The sequence below is a fragment of the Pleuronectes platessa genome, chromosome 4 (genome assembly GCF_947347685.1).
Source record: "Pleuronectes platessa chromosome 4, fPlePla1.1, whole genome shotgun sequence".
Taxonomy (NCBI): domain Eukaryota; kingdom Metazoa; phylum Chordata; class Actinopteri; order Pleuronectiformes; family Pleuronectidae; genus Pleuronectes; species Pleuronectes platessa.
In genome coordinates this window covers 18,565,066-18,583,471 of record NC_070629.1, presented here as the reverse complement: position 1 = coordinate 18,583,471, position 18,406 = coordinate 18,565,066, and the positions used below count along the sequence as shown (strand labels likewise).

Here is an 18,406-nt window from a genome sequence, read left to right as displayed (position 1 = left end):
GACCAAGTTGTTCATTGTTGAGGATTCTTTGACCATCCTCACACATTACTGTATACGCCTCTATATTTTATGTATATATTGTATATTACATATATCTGCAGGAGAATAGTGCGCATAGTCTAAGTCCCCAGATACTCCCGTATCTCTTTAAGCAGTACCAAAGGATCAGGTTATAGATTAAGGGCCAACCAACAATGCATTGGAGCGTCCACGCTTAGCGACTTTTATATCTAGTTCAGATGTGCCACACAGTGAGGCAGCAATTTCAACTCCCACCAACTTCATTTTACTCTGTCGACATTTGTATATTGTTCCACCTTCTGGTCTCCTTGATGCATCAAGTCTACATTAAAACCTTCTGCATAAGACATCAGCTGCTGTCTGAGTGCAGCCGACATTATTTACTGAATCAGGTTTGGGTTGTGTTCGGACACAAAAATCTGAATTCATGTCGGGCTCGTTTAGTTATCTTTGGGTAGGACGGGAAAACGTGGCCTGAGCTGCACTCCCCATTCTGACCTGTGATTGCATCCGTCCTGAGTGGTCTGATGACAAGGGGTCAGTGCTAAGAACGGGTATGAATGCACCCAAACCCTTAGATCCAATTACTCAGACCTCAATCAGGTGTTCTGGGACATAGTGGCCACATTATTTTTCCTGTGCGGACACAAATGCATCCTGGTCCGCATATGAAGGACAGCATACTCAGCTGACGTCTCTAATCGGTACAGTTTAAACATTTTCACGCTTTTGTTTTCAGCCACTGCCACAATATCACATTGATTAATTCGGTCCCTTCTGATCTGTTCAGCCTCTTTCTCTCTCAAGCTTGTTGCTGATACACACACACACACACACACACACACACACACACACACACACACACATACACATACACACACAATGTCATTGGACACATCTTTAAACTCTGGCCAAAAATGATATAATTTGGTCGACCTGAACTCAAGTGACGCTAAGGGTCACACTTTGTCTCTGTCCACTTGTGATCGGATCTCTCAGGACGGATGTTGACACCAGATCTGAACAGAACCTAAGTCATTAGGGGGATGTGTATTCACTGGGCAGTTGTTTGGGTTAACTCACCCATTTAGTTACACCAGGACCCTCACGAAAGCTGGACTTTGTTCGCTGGACCCGGTGGGAATGTTAGTGTGATTACACAGAGTGGCCAGGTGCCAGAGGGAGGTCCAGTTGCTGCCATAGGTCAGAACTGAGCTAATGTCGGGGTTATGCAATGCTTCACATTTGGGGGGCCATACGCAGGCTGTGCCAGGACAGTGTTGTTGTTGTTCCCTCACACATACTGTACTGTACACTGCAGTCTCCTTAGCTCTGTGACTAAGATCCACGGCTTCCACCGAACATAAGGTGAGCATATGTGAAATGAGCATTTTTCTACAAAATGCTACATATTATATCACAAAATAAACTAGAATTCACTAACGGTGTTAATTGTTTTCCTCTTAAAGGGACTCAGGGGACCTCTGAACTCATAGTATTGGGCTTCTTTGTGCGTGCCATCACTTATTTCAACAGAAGCCTCCTTTCATCTAGTGTGGATATCTCGCGTCTACTTATTGAATCCTCTTCAGTGAACACATCACCTCAGCTGACACCTGTGATATTTAATTTAGATAAACACCCACTCCAGCGCAGCTCAGTGCTGTACTGTCATGATCTTTGTTTTGTACTTGCATCGGCTTTGGAGAGTTGTCAGCGGTCAAAGCAGAGACTCGAGCAACTCACGCCACCCACACTTTTCGTATGTGTAGCCCACACCTACCCCCATCTGCCCAGTGGTTCGAAAACAATGCTTCATGTGACGCTAAGACCGCTATTTGTGAAACCTTGAGCATGCACACATTGGGGGGAGGGGGGGTCTTACCATGTTATGTCATTCTCCCCACTCAACTGTAATCCCTCTTATGCTGAGTGAGCCCCCCCATGTGACAGTGCTGAAGGGGTGGCTGCTGGGACCGTTGGCGAGGCACGGGTGCTCTCCGTAGGCTCCGGCCACCCGACCCTCACACACAACACACACACACACACACACACACACACACACACACACACACACACACACACACACACACACACTGAGCTGTGACCAGTGTATAAGAAGAGAAGTTTATCCTGGGAAGTGCCTTACTTGGATCTGAATTGCTGGACGGAGAAGACGGCAATGCTCTTCCTCGACGCCAAGGCTCTGACCAGACGTTGTAACTACATAGAGCAAATATTCTGAATGACACTCTGGCTATTTTCTCCTCTTCATCGGTGTGTGAGCCATGAGAATAGCTGTTTATCCTTGGTTACATACAGGAATCTTGTCGCCTCTGAAATGAGTCTCTGTGCTGCTATCTTTTGCTCATGAGGAATTTTGTTGTTGATTGAGACCTGGATTCTGCTCTTGAATGGCCTGTTTTTATGAAGTATTTTTAAAGATCCCATATCGGCCTCAACATCATGTTTTGACTGTAACTAACGTCAGCTGATGGGATACGTGACGGTATTTATTTCAGTAAACTCACAGTTGACGTACCTAACGCTTTCGCCCTCTTCTTCCCCCACAGGAATCATCGATGTGGACTTCAGCTGGTGGTTTGACGAGTTTCGCATAGAAGCCGCGGAGTCTTTCCTGTCCCTCTCCCCCTCCCTTCCCTCTCTCCCTCTCCCATCCCTTTTCAGTCTTCTCCCTTATCTCCCTTTCCCCCTGCTCCACGATTCACCATGCTCATCAAGGAGTACCGCATCCCCATGCCCATGAGTGTGGAGGAGTACCGCATCGCCCAGCTCTATATGATCCAGGTGAGGTCACAGCTTCGGAACACCGCTCACCAATTTCCCCCAAAACGGCCAGATGACACAGAAGCCGGTGTTTGAAAACCAGCAGTCAAAGAGGAGATAAATGAACACAGGATTTGGATTGCGATCTCAGCATGCCCAATTATGAAATGACTGGTCACATGGTGTCTGACCCTTGTGGAGTAATGGAACAAAGAGAGCTTGTACGCTGATAGATTATCCAATTTAAACTCTCTGAAGCTGGTTATTTCCATTCGTCACAGGCTGCGTGCGTCTTCAGGAGGAGGGTGGGAGCACGTTGCTTTCTTTGGAAACTCAGTGCGCATACACGAACTTCACATTGAACAGGAACGTGATGCTTTGTCTGTGTCTGATAGGTTCATCTGTTTAACCAGGTCCTCCGCTGGAAACTGAGTGTTTGTGTAAGAGCTTTTTAGTTTACACATGCTAACAGAAAATGCTGATTTATGCAACTTTAGTTATCCTATGTGGGACTGTGTGTTCTCGTCTTCTGGCATGTGTACATGAAGTAGGATTTATCTAATCCACTGGTACTGCCAGGAGCACTGTGGCAGCGCACAGGAGAGGCATGGAGAACAAACCCAATGATTCAGTCAATGGTAACTTGTTGTTTAGATCTACTGTAGACCTTAGACATTTAGTTGTGTTTTTCCAGTTTTTATCATTTAAGTCACATGCTGAACTTTGGCACTCAACATTTAGACGTTGTTTGGGGATATGAGCCGTGTGGTTATGTGACGTGCAGCACTAGTGGAGATTTTAAATTTGTTGAAGTTATTGGCTCGTTTTGGTCACGTGTTGATAGATTCAATGTCTTGTTTCTTTAGAGATCGTATATTGTGGTGATAATGTGAATGAAGGGAATCATCACCTCTACCAGGCAGGCTATGCTTTCATCTGCATTTGTTGGTCTATTAGTGAGCAGGATTGTGCATCACCTACTGGATAGAATGCCATGGAACTTGGTGGAAGGATACTGGGTTTAGGGAAGAACCCATTACATTTTAGTGCAGATCCAGGAATTTCTTACCAAAGAAATTTCGCATCATAATTTAAGTAGTTCTTCCCTGACCCGTACCACCAAGTTTTGTGGTAATCTGTCCAGGAGTTTTTCTGTAATGCTGCTAAATAATAGATCAACAAACAAATAACATAACTTGGTGGAGGTAACAATAGAGCTGCAGCCTTCAGGGAGCAGCTCCATTGAAGAAGGTTAAAAATGTAAACCTTGAGTCAGGAAATCCCAGCATACCTGAAAACTGTTGACCTCCCCACAGAGAGGTCCCTCCCACGACTGTTAATCTTACTCCAAAATTTAATAAGCATGCATGTTGACAAACTTGTTTTAAAAAATAAAATAACCACCCACTGCCGTAACAGCGCTACAGCACAAGCTACAGCTCTGTAGTTTCCTTTTTCTTTCTATTGTGTTTAACATTCTCAGGATACCAGCTTCAGCTGTAGTAATTTGTCATTGTAAAACTTTTTCCTGTCTGCATGAGGGGAAATGATAATTGAGGATTACAGAACAGTACGTAGAGAGTTGTGTCGTTTTCAGACTTCTCAGATGACTGAACTAGTTGGTGCGGAACATGACTCAGCGGAAATGCCCTAAGGCAAGCAGACGTTTCGAGACCGCACAAACAGTCACAGTGCCAAACCTCTGCACGCTGGATCATTTCGTTGGCCTCTTCTGTATTTGATGGTGTAATGTGGAGAATTATTAATTATATGAAAAACATAACTACAGTATCTTTTTTATATTTTACCTTTATTGTGATAGTCATAGCGGAGAAAAAGTGGACAGACACAGGGCATGCAGCAAAGTTCAGTAAGGACTGAACTTTAATACATGGCACATGCTTAACCAAATCAGGTACCGGTGCACAGTATCTGTAGTGTCTGCTCTGATCTGCTTTGCTTTCAGATCCTTTGCATGTCACACAGGACGTTTGCAAAACCTGATGTGATGAGATGGATTACACAACGCCTCAGTCTTTGGAAAGAGTCGCTTTGTGTGTGTGCGCTCTCTCAAGCATGTAAACAAATCATCAGCGAGAGGAATTCTTACATTAGTGACCCATAGTTACCTTTCCCCCTGACCTCACCCTCTCTGCACAGCCACAGTTGCTGTGAGGCTTCTGTCGCTATGGCAACCCGTGACATCAGCAGCGTGCCGGTGGTTGGGTTTTTGTTCGGAGGAGAAGGGGGGAGTGAATAAAAAGAGGAAATGGAGGATAAAAAGAGAGACTTTGAAGGAGGTAGGGAGGGAGGGGTAGAAAATCAGAGAGGGGGTGGAAGGAAAAGCGATAGAGGAGAGAGAGAGAGAGAGAGAGAGTGAGACAGAGTAAGCTGTATTCTGAGCAGAGAGGAAACAAAGATTTTGCTGGTGTCTGTAGATTCCCCTGCTTCATTGCTGTATGTTGTCAGGGCAACAGCAGCACGTCCTGCAGTCCGTCCCCAATGTAACCCTCATAGACCGATCAAGGGTCTTAGGACAGTTTGGGCCTCACCTCGTCTCTCCCCAAGCACTTCCTCTCCCTTCACAATTCTGCCATCTTCTCTGATGGGTAATTGTAAATTTATTATCGCCACACAGGGATTTGCACTTTGCAAACGCGGAATGTGTGAGAAATTAAATATGAGTAGGATCTCACTGTGTCTCATTCACTCGCACACATCCTTGGTGTCCTGACGAAGCGACTGTGTCTCTGCAGTGGAAGCGAATAGCAGCATCTCAAACAGGAAACAAGCCTTACTAAGTTGACGGCGAGAGAAAAAAAAAAACCAGGATGTGACTCCCATCCTGTCGGAGCTGTCTGCTCTAAACACATACACTACACACATTGGTGGCTGTTTAAAGAAAAGGTGAGCGGAAGTAATGGAGCGAGCCGGATGCGTACAATGTGACAAAGTTGTAGGGCTGGACTCACAACACAGTGGCCACTTTGTTTCTGTGGTCTGAGCCAATAATTATTTTACATTAGAACGTTTTCAATGTGAACCCTCCCCTCCGAAGTCAATTGAAACACTTGCAAAACCTCTTGGAAAAAACAATTACTTAATTTCTGTTCCCCCTGTGTAGAGTTTACGTATGTACACAAATGAACAAAGAACACTCTTTTATCAATAATCTGTTTCTCCACTTCCACATTTCTACCCACAGGGGAACAGCTGAGGCCCTGTCCAGTGTTATTAGTAGTATTGGAGAGAATAATCTGTTGCTGCAGGGGAGAAGAGAAGGGACGCTGCTTGTGACAGACTGCAGTCACCTGTCTGCTAATTAAAGGGACAGTCCACCACAAAACACAGTGAAGCCTATTTTACCTGGACTGCAGAATTGACTTTGTGTTTTTCTTTTCACTTTCTTTAACATTGTGAGAAAAGGCGTTTTCCAAAATTGTTGTAGATTTCATAGAGAATAATTCATGGGTCCTCAGGCAAATCAGGCTCATTTAGGAGACTGATATGTGAACTATTTGCTAAAGGTTGATTGAATTTAAGGGCACTATTTTACCTTGGCGGTGGTATGCACTCCACTGGGGTCTAGTTGCAATTTCTTCTTCCAGCCATAATAATACTCCTTAATAATGATTTTATTTAAATCAGTCTACCTTAAAGGCCATATAATGTAAATATATGCTGTATTGTGTTTTTGTTTGACTGCTCCTTCCCACGATTGCATAAAATCTAGAGTAATTATTTGTCGATTTCATGGTGGCATACATGTAACATGTGTATGTAAACTTGACATTTACATCGCCTGTGCTGTGCTTTCTCGTCTGCTGGCTGCTGTGGCGTCTGCGCTATGTCCTCAGAGCCGTGTCTGGCCTGTTGAGAGCCGAGCGGGTGGCTAATGAATGACCTGTCAGAGGTAATGAGGTCCGGAGTGCTGGCTGCCTCACAGCTTCCTCCTCCCTCCACTCCACTGATTCACTGCCTCGCCTGCGTCGCCGGTCTCCCCCACCGGACTGACGCGAGAAATCTGTCTCCCTATTATCCTGACGCTGCACTAAATACTGCGTTAAACTCACTTTGAGGTGTATATGGTAAGACTGCTCCGCGGCTGATAGGGGAAAAATAAAAGATGACACATCAGTTATCTCTGGCGTTTATGGACCTTGGCCCTGGCTCCCTGTGGTTTAAATATATCGTCAGCACTTGGACTATGCTCTGCTGTCTAGGTTTCCTGTGTCATTGGTTTCATAACCATAAAAAATCCTACTCTGCCATGTCACACATTCCTGTCTATGAGGTTTAGAGTCACCTGGCCACTGCAACTGCCTCTGCAGGCTCCGCCCTGCCTGTCTTCCACACAGTGTGCACCTGGAATGTAAATATGGGAAAGGTGTGGCTCCACAAGCTGGTTTTTGGGCCTTCTCATTTGCAATTCTCTGCGGATAGAGCTTTCAGGAAGCTATTTGTTTATGCGCCTGCTCTTATCACAACTGACAGCCTCTAAAACCATTTGTTTTAGTCCCTTCTTAGATATTTGTTTCAGATTATGGGGAAATGTTATACGTGCACTATACTGCTATAAACTGTATGCAAACATAATCACCTCTGCAGCTCACTGCAACTTTAAATCTTCTTCTCGCAGAAAAAAAGCCGTGAGGAGAGCTGCGGTGAAGGCAGTGGGGTGGAGATCCTTGAGAATAAGCCCTACACAGATGGACCGGGCGGGACGGGCCAGTACACCCACAAGGTCTACCACATTGGCATGCACATTCCCAGCTGGTTCCGCTCCATCCTGCCCAAAGCGGCGCTGAGGGTTGAAGAGGAGTCCTGGAACGCCTACCCTTACACCCGCACCAGGTGAGGGTGAACACCACCTCCACAGCCTGTCAGAGCCAGAATGTAGAGTAACACCGCTGAGGCCCCATGTAAACTCTGAATTTGTTAATCTAATAATGTGGTCTGCATACAGAGCGGCTGGTAGGGGCACACACATTTAAAGACAACAACAAAAACTGCACCTGTTGGGAAGATATGCGAAAACTCAAATATACATATTCAATGTATGTAGTCCATATTAAATTATATGATAATGGCTTGTCTGAAGTCCTGCTTTTAATGTCCCTAGGACTAAAGGATTAAATTAAGAAAATAAAGACCTCAGATCAAACTGTTGGAATATTCCAACCAGCAGACCATCAGATTAGTGTGTTGCCAGCACCCAGGCTGTTGGCTGCCGATGGCCCCTCGTTTTCATTTGTGTCAGTCTGTTTGTCTGCGAGGGGCCTGGCAAACACACAGACGTGAAGGTGTTGAAAAGAGACGTGGCCCTGACTGTCATGTCTGGATATTGATAGAATGCACGCGCCTGTTGGTGCGTCCATTAGAGTGGTGACAGCTTCGCTCCCAGACGCCTCACATGCAACAGATGGGTACGGCTCGCACATATTCTATCCTCAGCAGAGAGAGGGTATTGTCACTTTCAATAAAATTGTTCCCGATCACAAGCCACTCAGATGTCAACCCATATTGCACTCTTGCTACATGATTTTTGTTCCAAGCCTGTTGCTTAATTTGGTTTCCTCTCCTCCTTCAGATACACTTGTCCCTTCGTTGAGAAGTTCTCCATCGACATTGAAACCTACTACAAACCTGACACAGGCAACCAGGCTGACGTCTTTAACATGTCTGCAGTAGAGAAGAGGCAGAGGGCAATCGGTGAGAAGATGTTGTGTTAATTCTGAGCATAAAACCAGATTAAATGTGTATCCAGCCACTTAAAGTCCAAATACTCAAAAGAAGTATTCTGCCATTTAGCAATATGAGGGAACGATACAGAAAGTAATGCGCTTTTCTTGTAATAGTTATCCATGGTTGCAGGTTAATATTTGTAGGTTTTAGTGTCTGTCCTCTTCTTACTCAAACATAAGTAGCAGGTGAGGCCCACTTGTGGCAGTTTAATGTTACTGCATCCATTTTCTTTCTGAAGGTTGAGTGCATGTTTGATGAAGATGACGATGCCCAGTAGTGGATGGTTTTTTGCGATGTGACCCAGTGACAACATTACCTGTATTGTTTTGAATCAGTCACTCAATCTTATGTTTCTATTTCTCAGCCAAAAATTCAGTTATGAAAGGAATTTCTAGTCTGTAAACACAAGCCCATACAAGTTCAACTACTCCGCCCACTAGCGTGCATAACATGTGCATAACATTTGCACTACAGTCAAAACACCAGACTGTGTGAGTCATTGTTTTCTCAATATGAATTATCTTTGTCAGACCCAATTGACATAGTGACTGACCCCATCCCCCCTCACGAGTACAAGGCAGAGGAGGACACTCGGCTCTACAAGTCCGCCAAGACCCAGAGGGGTCCCCTGCAAGACGACTGGATAGAGGAGTACAACGACAACCCAGGGAAGACCCCCATCATGTGTGCCTACAAATTGTGCAAGGTGGAGTTCCGCTACTGGGGCATGCAGTCGAAGATTGAGCGCTTCATTCATGATGTTGGTGAGTAAACAATCAAAGACGTTTTAAATTAATGTGTGTAAGTTTACTGTAACAAACAGTTTACTTTGATTGGTGGGTTATTCAGTTAAGGATTGTCTGTAACATCTCCCATCATATCCCTCTAGGACTGAGAAAGGTGATGGTCCGTGCCCACCGGCAGGCCTGGTGCTGGCAGGATGAGTGGTACGGTCTGACCATGGAGGACATCAGGCAGCTTGAGCTGGAAACTCAGGTGACCCTGGCCAGGAAGATGGCCCAGTTCAGCCAGGCGGATGAGGCCACCGAGGCCAATGGCGGCGCTCCGTCTCCAGACAAAGATCAGGAAGTCAAAGAAGCAATCAGCTCCATTGAAGCAGAGGATGTGGTTGTCAGCTCAGGGGGAGAGACTCTGCAGACACGAGGTGTGCTCACTAAGCAGTGGTCCACCTCCTCACGATCGTCTCGCTCCTCCAAGAGAGGAGGTGAGAAGCATGTTCACTCGTGTCACCTCATTCACTATGTTGCATCCCTTCATACCCCTCACTCTGCCACCTGATTGCTTCCAATTGCTTACCTTTTCCTGAGTTCAACTGAGAATAACCAAAACAAATTTAAGACAAAAAAGCCCTTTACTACTCTTCTATGTATATCGAATTTTTTATTTTTAAAGGGTTACAATGGATTTTGATCCTAACCCCTCAGACTTATCTATAAAATAATTCTTTCTTCAGTCTAAAGCTGTGTCCCAATTCAGGGGCTGCCTCCTTCGAAGGACGTGGTCTAGATGGCCAACGAAGGAGACCTGAATGACACAGTTTGGTCTACAGAGGATTTCTGTGATCTGCGTCACAAGCTTGTCCCGCCCCTTGCCACTGGTACTTAGGAAATGCAGTTGGAAATGATAGGAAGAAAGTTTTAGCCCCTTTTTCCGGCATTTCATTCTCAAACGTTTTAACAATATAATAAATGAGCTGACGCAAGTTAACATAAGCTAAGAAAACCTAATGATAATATTACAATCCAAAGTCTGTTTATACACTTCAATACAAATTACATAATTGTCTATACAAAACACTTGTTATTGTATTTTGTGGTTCAGCTGGAGTTTATACACACAGAGACACACACTCACACACGCACTGTGTTGTTCTCACGCTCAGTGAATCAGAGTCGACAAAGAGCTCTGAGCTCAAACAGTTAAATGGGTGTGAATAAAGTCAAACACCTTGGGAGCGTCTTGTTAATCTGCAAACTCTCCTTTGTACCACGCTCTGCTCCTCTGTCCTGAGCCTGATGTAAATTGGAATGTTTTTTTAACTCCGTTGGACTATATTTACTCACGCCTCCACGTTCGCTGCACGATCCAGCCTCCTCTCTCCTCAACCCCTACAAGTCAGTGGATCCTACCTGGGTTATTTTTAGCCACAGCTCTGACATCACAAACCCCATTTCCGAACGCACACTGATATCCAGTGTCACCCCTACCTCAAGGCACTCGCTCACTGTAGCTGCCACCTGGACCCTGACTCTCATCCAGCATGCCTCGTCTCACCCCTGTAACCCCCCCCCCCGGTTCTCTCTGGGGCTATTTTTAGCAGCGGTGCTGACATCACAGACCAGAGGAGGCTGACGCACTTCGCTGTGACTCCCCCCTCCGCCACTGATGTTGTCTTCTGGTGCTTTGACAGCTACAGCTGTGTGCCCCCCCCCCCCCCCCTCTTTCATCTCTCCCCAAGCCGCCTTTCAGAGCAACACCCACCCCTCTTCCTCCGTACTAATGTTATATGAGGCGTAGACTGAAGACACGTGATAGACGAGGCCTGCTTTTAGGATCGCCATTTTCCTCAGCTGGCATTTAGTTGTGCGTGTCCTTCCATATTTTTTGTGTTGTATTTTTGCCTCACTTTTCACACACTTCCCCTGACCACCAAGCAGTCCATCTGTGATGAAGTAATGCACCAGAGAGACTGTTGCATGTTTACATAACACTATGTGTGTGTTTGTAGTTAGAGGGGGGGGGGAGGGGCAGAGAGATTGTACAATATTTCTTTGTTGTTCTGTGCGTGTGTGTGTGTGTTACAAAGGGCTAAAACACATGTCTCAAAATAACGGTGGATCTTTTCTTGCTCATGTGTGTTTGTCTTAGTGAGCCCGTCACGTCACAGCCTCTCGGAGTGGAGGATGCAGAGCATTGCGCGAGACTCAGACGACAGCTCGGACGAGGAGTTCTTCGACGCTCATGGTAAACACAGTCATGTTTGCAGATTACAGGTAGAGGTTAGATCTTAAGTTTACTGTTTAGTTTTCTTAGAAGCTGCTTGCTCCCACCTCTCACTCCCACTCTGCGTGCATCTCTTTAACCACAGATCAGTTCTTAAGCTTCCCAGATACCCAGCATGCTTTGGGGATGCAAATGGAGTAGGTGGGTGCGGTGCAATAAAAACCTTTGGCTCTCTGCTGGATGAGTTTCTGCCAAGGAGACCGGCCAGGTGTCTCACCCTGACATCAAGTCGATAAAATTGATCTTCTCTTTCCATTAGTCCCTAACACATATACACACACGCACACACGCACACAAACACACACACACACAACCAGTTCAACAGTGCTTATTGTGTGAGAAGATTTAGTCCTGATGATGAAATATGAATAAAGTCATGCACGTTGCTGTCATGTGTTATTTTTGTGAGTAACTTGAATCCAATCATTAGACTGAATTGTGTTTACATCCGATAATTCATCATGTGCTGCAGTGTTCAAGTCTGTGTGGATTAATGACTGTGACAAAGCACATCACATTCATCAAATAAACTCATTCAAGTTGTGCATGCACTGTTATTAATTAGTTTGTGTGAATCTCTGTCTCAGTTACGGTTAGTAAAGTGATCAGTTATTAATGATGAACAGATGTTATTACACTCTTAAGGTGACCTCATGAAATAAGCAGTTAGAATATAGTCAAGTTAATAAGATTGCTGAAACTAAATGAGCCATAGATAATGGAGTATATTAACCTAAGTGTGTGCTTTGGTGGCTGCATGAATCACATGATGGAGGTGTGCATATTAAATATGGAAACAAGCTGACTTGGCTCAGACGACCAGCAATATTAGATTTCTATCTTTAACGTTTGTTTTGCTCTTCTTGCAGTAAACATCTATATTAAACACACACACAGTGGGAGACATGTCCAGGTTTATTTTTGTCTGTCACGTTTTCCCTCTGTGTGTGTGACAGCAAATGTTTTTCATAGGGAAACAGATACAGAAAAGCTTTAGGAGGAGAACGCATAATATAATATTTTTTGTTGTGTTTGGTTTATTAAAGCTTATTAATCAGATATATTTAAATCAATGAATGATACACCTTTAACTAGCTTTTTAGACTAGAGCTGCAGTTATTACTTATAAAAACAGACAAATGTTCCAGCTACTGTAAAGTTAATCATATTTATAGAGACATATTTTTTTTCTAGCTTAAGACTAGATCATTACTTTTGTTTATCAGTGAAAAACCCAGTAAAAAAACTATAAATATAATTTAGAAACAATAAAACTTTTTAAATGTCTGTAATTACTGAATCTGGTGTTAGTGTTTCTGAGAAACTGGCTGCAACTAAAGACAAAATAAAAGGATTTTCATTTATTCAGTTGAGATAATTATTTATACTATAATCAATCTGGAAGTAAAATGAAAAATGTAATTAAGAAGTTCAATGTAATTTTGAGTTTGCTAACATATACTTGAACAGGAGGTGGCTGTGCGTTTCTTAGAAATAAAGATACTGGCAGTAAAATGAAAAAATGTCCCAGGAAAGAAATAATGCGCTGAAAACAGATACTCTATTTAGAATCACAGGTAAATGTGTGTGAATGGAGAACATGGTCCATTAATATATTGAGATCAATTCCCAGACACACACGCACTTAAAAGCTTTTATCAATACACATTTTTCTTTGCTGAAATTCCATGATAATAATAAATGTTTACCACTTTCTATCTCCTGGCCTCCAGCACAAATGTACCTGTCATTTGATATTGATATTAATATATAATATATGCTCTTCAACCATAGATTAATGATATATAGAGATGTCCAGCCTAATGTGTATTTGATGGTCACCGCAGTGAGCGATGCTTTACATCAGGTCGTCAGATAAACGTTGATCTATTGTAACTTGTGGGAAAAGCTGGTTCAGTATATAACTGAATGAGTTAATATACTAAGTTGGTTATACTGTTTGTGTAACGACACATTTTTTAACTCACGATTGTAACGTGCACTTCAGTTGATGGTTTATCTTGTGTTGCCCTTGCAGAGGATCTCTCAGACAACGAGGAGGTCTTCCCCAAGGAAATCGCCAAGTGGAACTCAAACGACCTCATGGACAAGATTGAAGCGGCGGACACAGAGGAAGCTACTGGTATGATGAAGAAGATCACAAGAACTTCGTCAGACAGTCACACTGCTGTAATACTCAATGTGAATAATGTGTGTGTCTGTGTGTTTTCAGGCGAGATGTACAAGGAAATGACAGTGGATTATGAAAGAGCAACCAGCGAGGACAGACTAGATGAGGTGAGTGTGTACACAGCACAATTCTAACCCGCCTGCTTTTGACAACTACAATATCACTCCACAGAGTTCAAGGCCCAGCCAGTCCCCTAATGGAACCCCATATAAATGCACTAGATCCCAATTATTATTCTGATCTGCATCTGTCTGTATTATTCTCTGAGAAATCAAGGAAAATAACAAAAACGTGTTCTCTCTCAATGTCAAAGAAAGTGAATAAAAAAAAAAAAAAACACTGTACCCTAATCTAATGGTTTCTTCCCTTACACATAACAGACCCCTCCACCAATTTTCTTGGTAATCCATTCCGTAGTTGTTGTGTAATCCTTCTAGCTAACAGACAGACAAATACAGATGAAAACACAACATCCTTGTTTGAAGGCAATAAATGTTCCGGAACAAACATTTACAGGAAATGCGCTCCGGGCCCCAAGTATTTTTTTTTAACTTGATTTTAATTGAGTGTTTGATGTCAGCCTTTTCCCCTTCAGAGGAAAAGAGGAAGGCTGTTTGTCCCTGAGGCCTCTCTGCCCTCTTGTGTTCAGATGATTGGCTCTGTTAGGGGCCAAGCCGATAGCTCTCCCATTCCCACCATCACAGTAACAAGGCACCAGTCAGTAAGTAAACATTTTGGCCCCAGTGATCTGTGGACTTGAGCAACTCCACTGAGACCCCTGCCCCCCCTCCCCCCCTGAAACAAACCCAGTGCTCACTCTCCCACTGCTCTCCTCCCTGCTGTTACTCCTCAACCTCACCAGCCTCTGTTCAACCCGTGTACTTGCAGCTGTGGTGCTGACTGTACACACAGTGCTTCTGTGTAAAATGTGAAGTTTTGGATCCGACACGTACGACAAAACTACACATCGTGCTGTTCTATTAAATGTGACTTGTCGCCAGGAAGCATTGTCATTGTTTGCTGTCAGTTGAACAGTCGTCCCGTCGGAGTGCAGGTTGGCTCCTTTCTGTTCCCCTTCGTGGTTCTCCGTCCCTGCTACCGTTGTTTGAGGACGTTTGTTGTGTGGTCCACGTTTAAAGAGATGGACACCAGTACTCGCAAGCCATGACTCAAGGCATTGTTGTTTTTCTGTGACTTATTTCCAGCGAGCATGGTCTTTAGCTGTCTGTGAGGATGCCCCTCCTTGTTTTTCCTCAGTGTTCCCACCATCACCCTTTTATTTAAATCTTTCCAGGAGAGCTCGTCCCAGCAGTGCCTGCAGCCTTCCAAGATCCACGTGCTGATCTTGGTTCTGCACGCAGGGAACATCCTGGACACAGGTGGAGGGGACCAGAACAGCAAGCAGGCGGACGTCAACACTATTAGCACAGCTTTTGACACAGTCATGCGTGTTCACTATCCTGCTGCGCTGGGACGCATCGCCATCCGCTTGGTGCCCTGCCCTGCCATCTGTGCCGAGGCCTTCTCCCTGGTGTCCAAGTAAGGGACACACATGCTCAACGTTATTTCTGCAGCATGCAAATATTGCTGCTGATGATGAGAGGCTTCTGTTTATCGGCTATGACTGTTGTTTGCTTGTAATGGAAAAGCTCCAGGTGCAGCTCATCACCATCGCCCCCGCTTTCTATGTTTATTTCTTCTAACTCCTCTGTGGTCGTTCTGGGCTTTAAGACATGCTCATTGTTGTATTGAAATTTTCCTGTCTTGTACGGCAGCCTGAGCCCTTATAGCTACGATGAGGGATGTCTGTCCAGCAGCCAGGACCACATCCCACTGGCAGCGCTGCCCCTGCTGGCCACCTCTGCTCCCCAGTACCAGGAGGTGGTGGCCACCGTCATCGTCAGAGCCAACCAGGTGTACACCGATTTTCTAAAGTCCCTGGAAGGGTCTGCCTTCTCCGGCCAGGTCAGTCACTGTCCTGTGAAGTTATTAGTACCTCTATGTGAATAATCATAGTATCCACGACTGTAATTTTGTATGGTATCACCTTTTATAAAATAATAGTATGACACAAATAAAAACAGTTCGTCAATTCCATGTTATCTGACTCACACCAATTTATCAATGAATGCCAACTAAAGTTTACTTTATTATGTAAACATCCAACTATCAATATTTTCAGTAAACCGGTTCCATGATTTTATAGTCTAATCATAGAATATTGTCTCTGATGCGTGACCTCTGTAGGTTTGTCTCATTGGGGACTGTGTGGGAGGAATCTTGGGATTCGATGCTCTGTGCAGCAGCAATCAGACAGTCAATGAAAGTCAGAACAGCAGCCGCAGGGGCAGCATCGTCAGTGTCCAGGTAAGAGACAAGACAGAACATAAAAATACCTCATTTTAATATGTTCTTAAATTCCTGCCGATTGGTTTGCTCTGTAACTATAATTAATGAGGTCAATATAATAAGGTAATTTAGGGATATGTAACGCAACTAATCTACCTGAATCTCCTCTGCAGGATCAGGACCTCCTCTCTCCTGACATCATTGTCAACAGCGGACACGGCTCATCCTCCCCGACCCTGGAGGGCAGCCGCCACCTCAGTCGCAGCAACATCGACATCCCTCGTGCCGGTGCAGGAGACGACACCAAGAGACAACTGCCGCGCAAGAGGAGTGACTCCTCCACATATGAAATGGACACAATAAAACAGCACCAGGCCTTCCTGTCCAGGTGTGTGTCTGTGTGTTTGTTTGTGTGTGTGTGTGTGTGCGTGGAATGACAAACATCTGGGAGATAAAAGAAGTTCTCAATCCTTGTTTCATTTCCTGTCCAAGTAATGTGTATTTTTAGGTCTATGGGAGGAAATGACTTTGTGATGTTCCTCCAGCTTGCACTCCAGTGTCTTGCGGAGCGATGCGGTTTCCCGCAGGTCAAGCAGCAGCACCATGCTGGATGGAGGCTCCCTGGGGAAGTTTGACTTTGAGGTGTCCGACTTTTTCCTCTTTGGCTCTCCACTGGGCTTGGTCCTGGCACTGAGAAAGACCGTCCTTCCCATGCTAGATGGTAAGCTACTTCGAACAGAGGAATTCAATAGTTACAACAGTGTAATAGATGATAGCTACATGATACAATAGCTGGTCAACTGTCTAAAGTTAAAGGTTGAGATGCACTCATACGTATTCTGACCTGCAGAGGGCACAACTTTAAAAGAGATTTACATCATAGAAATTGAATTGTATATCTGACAGAAATTATCAATACTTAAATACTAGTTGAGCTTGTGTTTTACAGATACAATTTCTAAACAAAAAGGATCTTGCATAACTTCTCCATCTCCTCCCTTCTCCTTTCTCGTGTCTTTGGCTCACCGTGTCCCTCTAGTGGCCCAGCTGCGACCTGCCTGTCAGCAGGTTTACAACCTGTTCCACCCAGCCGATCCCTCAGCCTCCCGCCTGGAGCCTCTGCTGGAGAGGAAGTTCCACCTCCTGCCTCCCTTCAATGTACCCCGTTACCAACGCTTTCCCCTGGGTGATGGAAACTCTGCCCTCCTGGGTGAGCCCTCTGCCCTGTGATCTAGAAAAGCCATTTCAATGAATTAAAGTGTATTTCCGGCTTGGATTCACAAGCACAGACACAAATGCAGGCTTCCCTTCAAATGAATGGCTGTTTCAAGGTCAGCTGACACGTGCATGCCGTAGGCAACACATGTCTTGAAGATGCTTTAGTAGCAAACTATGAGATCCATCACACAGAGTTTTCATAAAGAAAAATGAATCATTTTTCTACTTGTTTGGGCTTCAAAGTCTCTTGTGAAGCAGATTATTCATCTGAATGTGGTCATAGTCCTGCTGGTGGTTTCTGTCCAGACTGGTTCTTACAGTAGAGTGACTCTTAGAGCCTCAAATCATACACAAATCTCCCTCAAAGATTTTTTAAGAAAAGGGACAGAACATTTTTAAGCAGCTAAATAATTATCCATTTAATTTGTTGTATTCTTGGTTGAAATAGCTTCCACCTCCTAACCAGGAACCAGGGCTGATTAAAGAGTGACATAAGGGGTAACTGGACCTTTCCACAAGCGCTGGCTGACAGATCAATAACCGACTGTTTATTGGAGTCCAGCCGTTATTTCAAATGACTGAATTTATTGATAGCTCCCGGGACATGAAGAGGATTTCAAAAAAGATTACCAACCCTGCCTTAAAGGCTTGTTGTGACCTTAAATTCTAATTCTCTGTTTGACTTTCAAACAGAAAATTAGAGAATCTGACATATTTCATTGTGCATACAAGTGAAAAAGCATATTTGGAAAGCACCTTTACAAGGCACAAGGTATTTAATAAACGACTATCAATCGCCACCGGCGCATGAAAGAATAAGCACGTTTAATAATCTCCTTCAGCCTTTTTAATTCCTTTTCTCTTAATTCTCAAGTTTTCGTTGTATGGATTAATTTCATTATAAATTCCTACATGTTAACTATCCGGTAGACAAGATCAGTGTCTATGAAGGAACAGTGGCAATTAGAATTTAACAGTGGCACCAAATTTGGACTTTTACAACCACATTTTGGAACAACCCCATGACCCCAATAGCTGCCTACTCTTCCCACTGGCTCAATACTCTGTATC

General features: G+C 44.2%; 1 protein-coding gene across 6 annotated transcripts in view; it reads left to right on the top strand.

Annotated features, from left to right (window-relative positions):
* LOC128438025 (membrane-associated phosphatidylinositol transfer protein 2) overlaps positions 1–18,406 on the top strand; it is a 46,730-nt gene that overhangs the window by 17,966 nt on the left and 10,358 nt on the right. For 4 of the 6 annotated variants that reach the window (XM_053420370.1, XM_053420365.1, XM_053420371.1 and 1 more), the window contains exons 2-15: positions 2,595–2,829; positions 7,448–7,662; positions 8,399–8,520; positions 9,084–9,317; positions 9,443–9,778; positions 11,443–11,538; positions 13,616–13,720; positions 13,811–13,875; positions 15,063–15,307; positions 15,544–15,733; positions 16,016–16,135; positions 16,291–16,505; positions 16,663–16,838; positions 17,157–17,327. In XM_053420370.1, the coding sequence (XP_053276345.1) occupies positions 2,752–2,829; positions 7,448–7,662; positions 8,399–8,520; positions 9,084–9,317; positions 9,443–9,778; positions 11,443–11,538; positions 13,616–13,720; positions 13,811–13,875; positions 15,063–15,307; positions 15,544–15,733; positions 16,016–16,135; positions 16,291–16,505; positions 16,663–16,838; positions 17,157–17,327 (2,368 nt within the window). In that variant the 5' untranslated portion in view covers positions 2,595–2,751. Of the gene's footprint in view, positions 1–2,199; positions 2,299–2,594; positions 2,830–7,447; positions 7,663–8,398; positions 8,521–9,083; positions 9,318–9,442; positions 9,779–11,442; positions 11,539–13,615; positions 13,721–13,810; positions 13,876–15,062; positions 15,308–15,543; positions 15,734–16,015; positions 16,136–16,290; positions 16,506–16,662; positions 16,839–17,156; positions 17,328–18,406 lie in introns of those variants that run through there. The other 2 variants (XM_053420368.1, XM_053420369.1) reach the window with 2 other exon arrangements.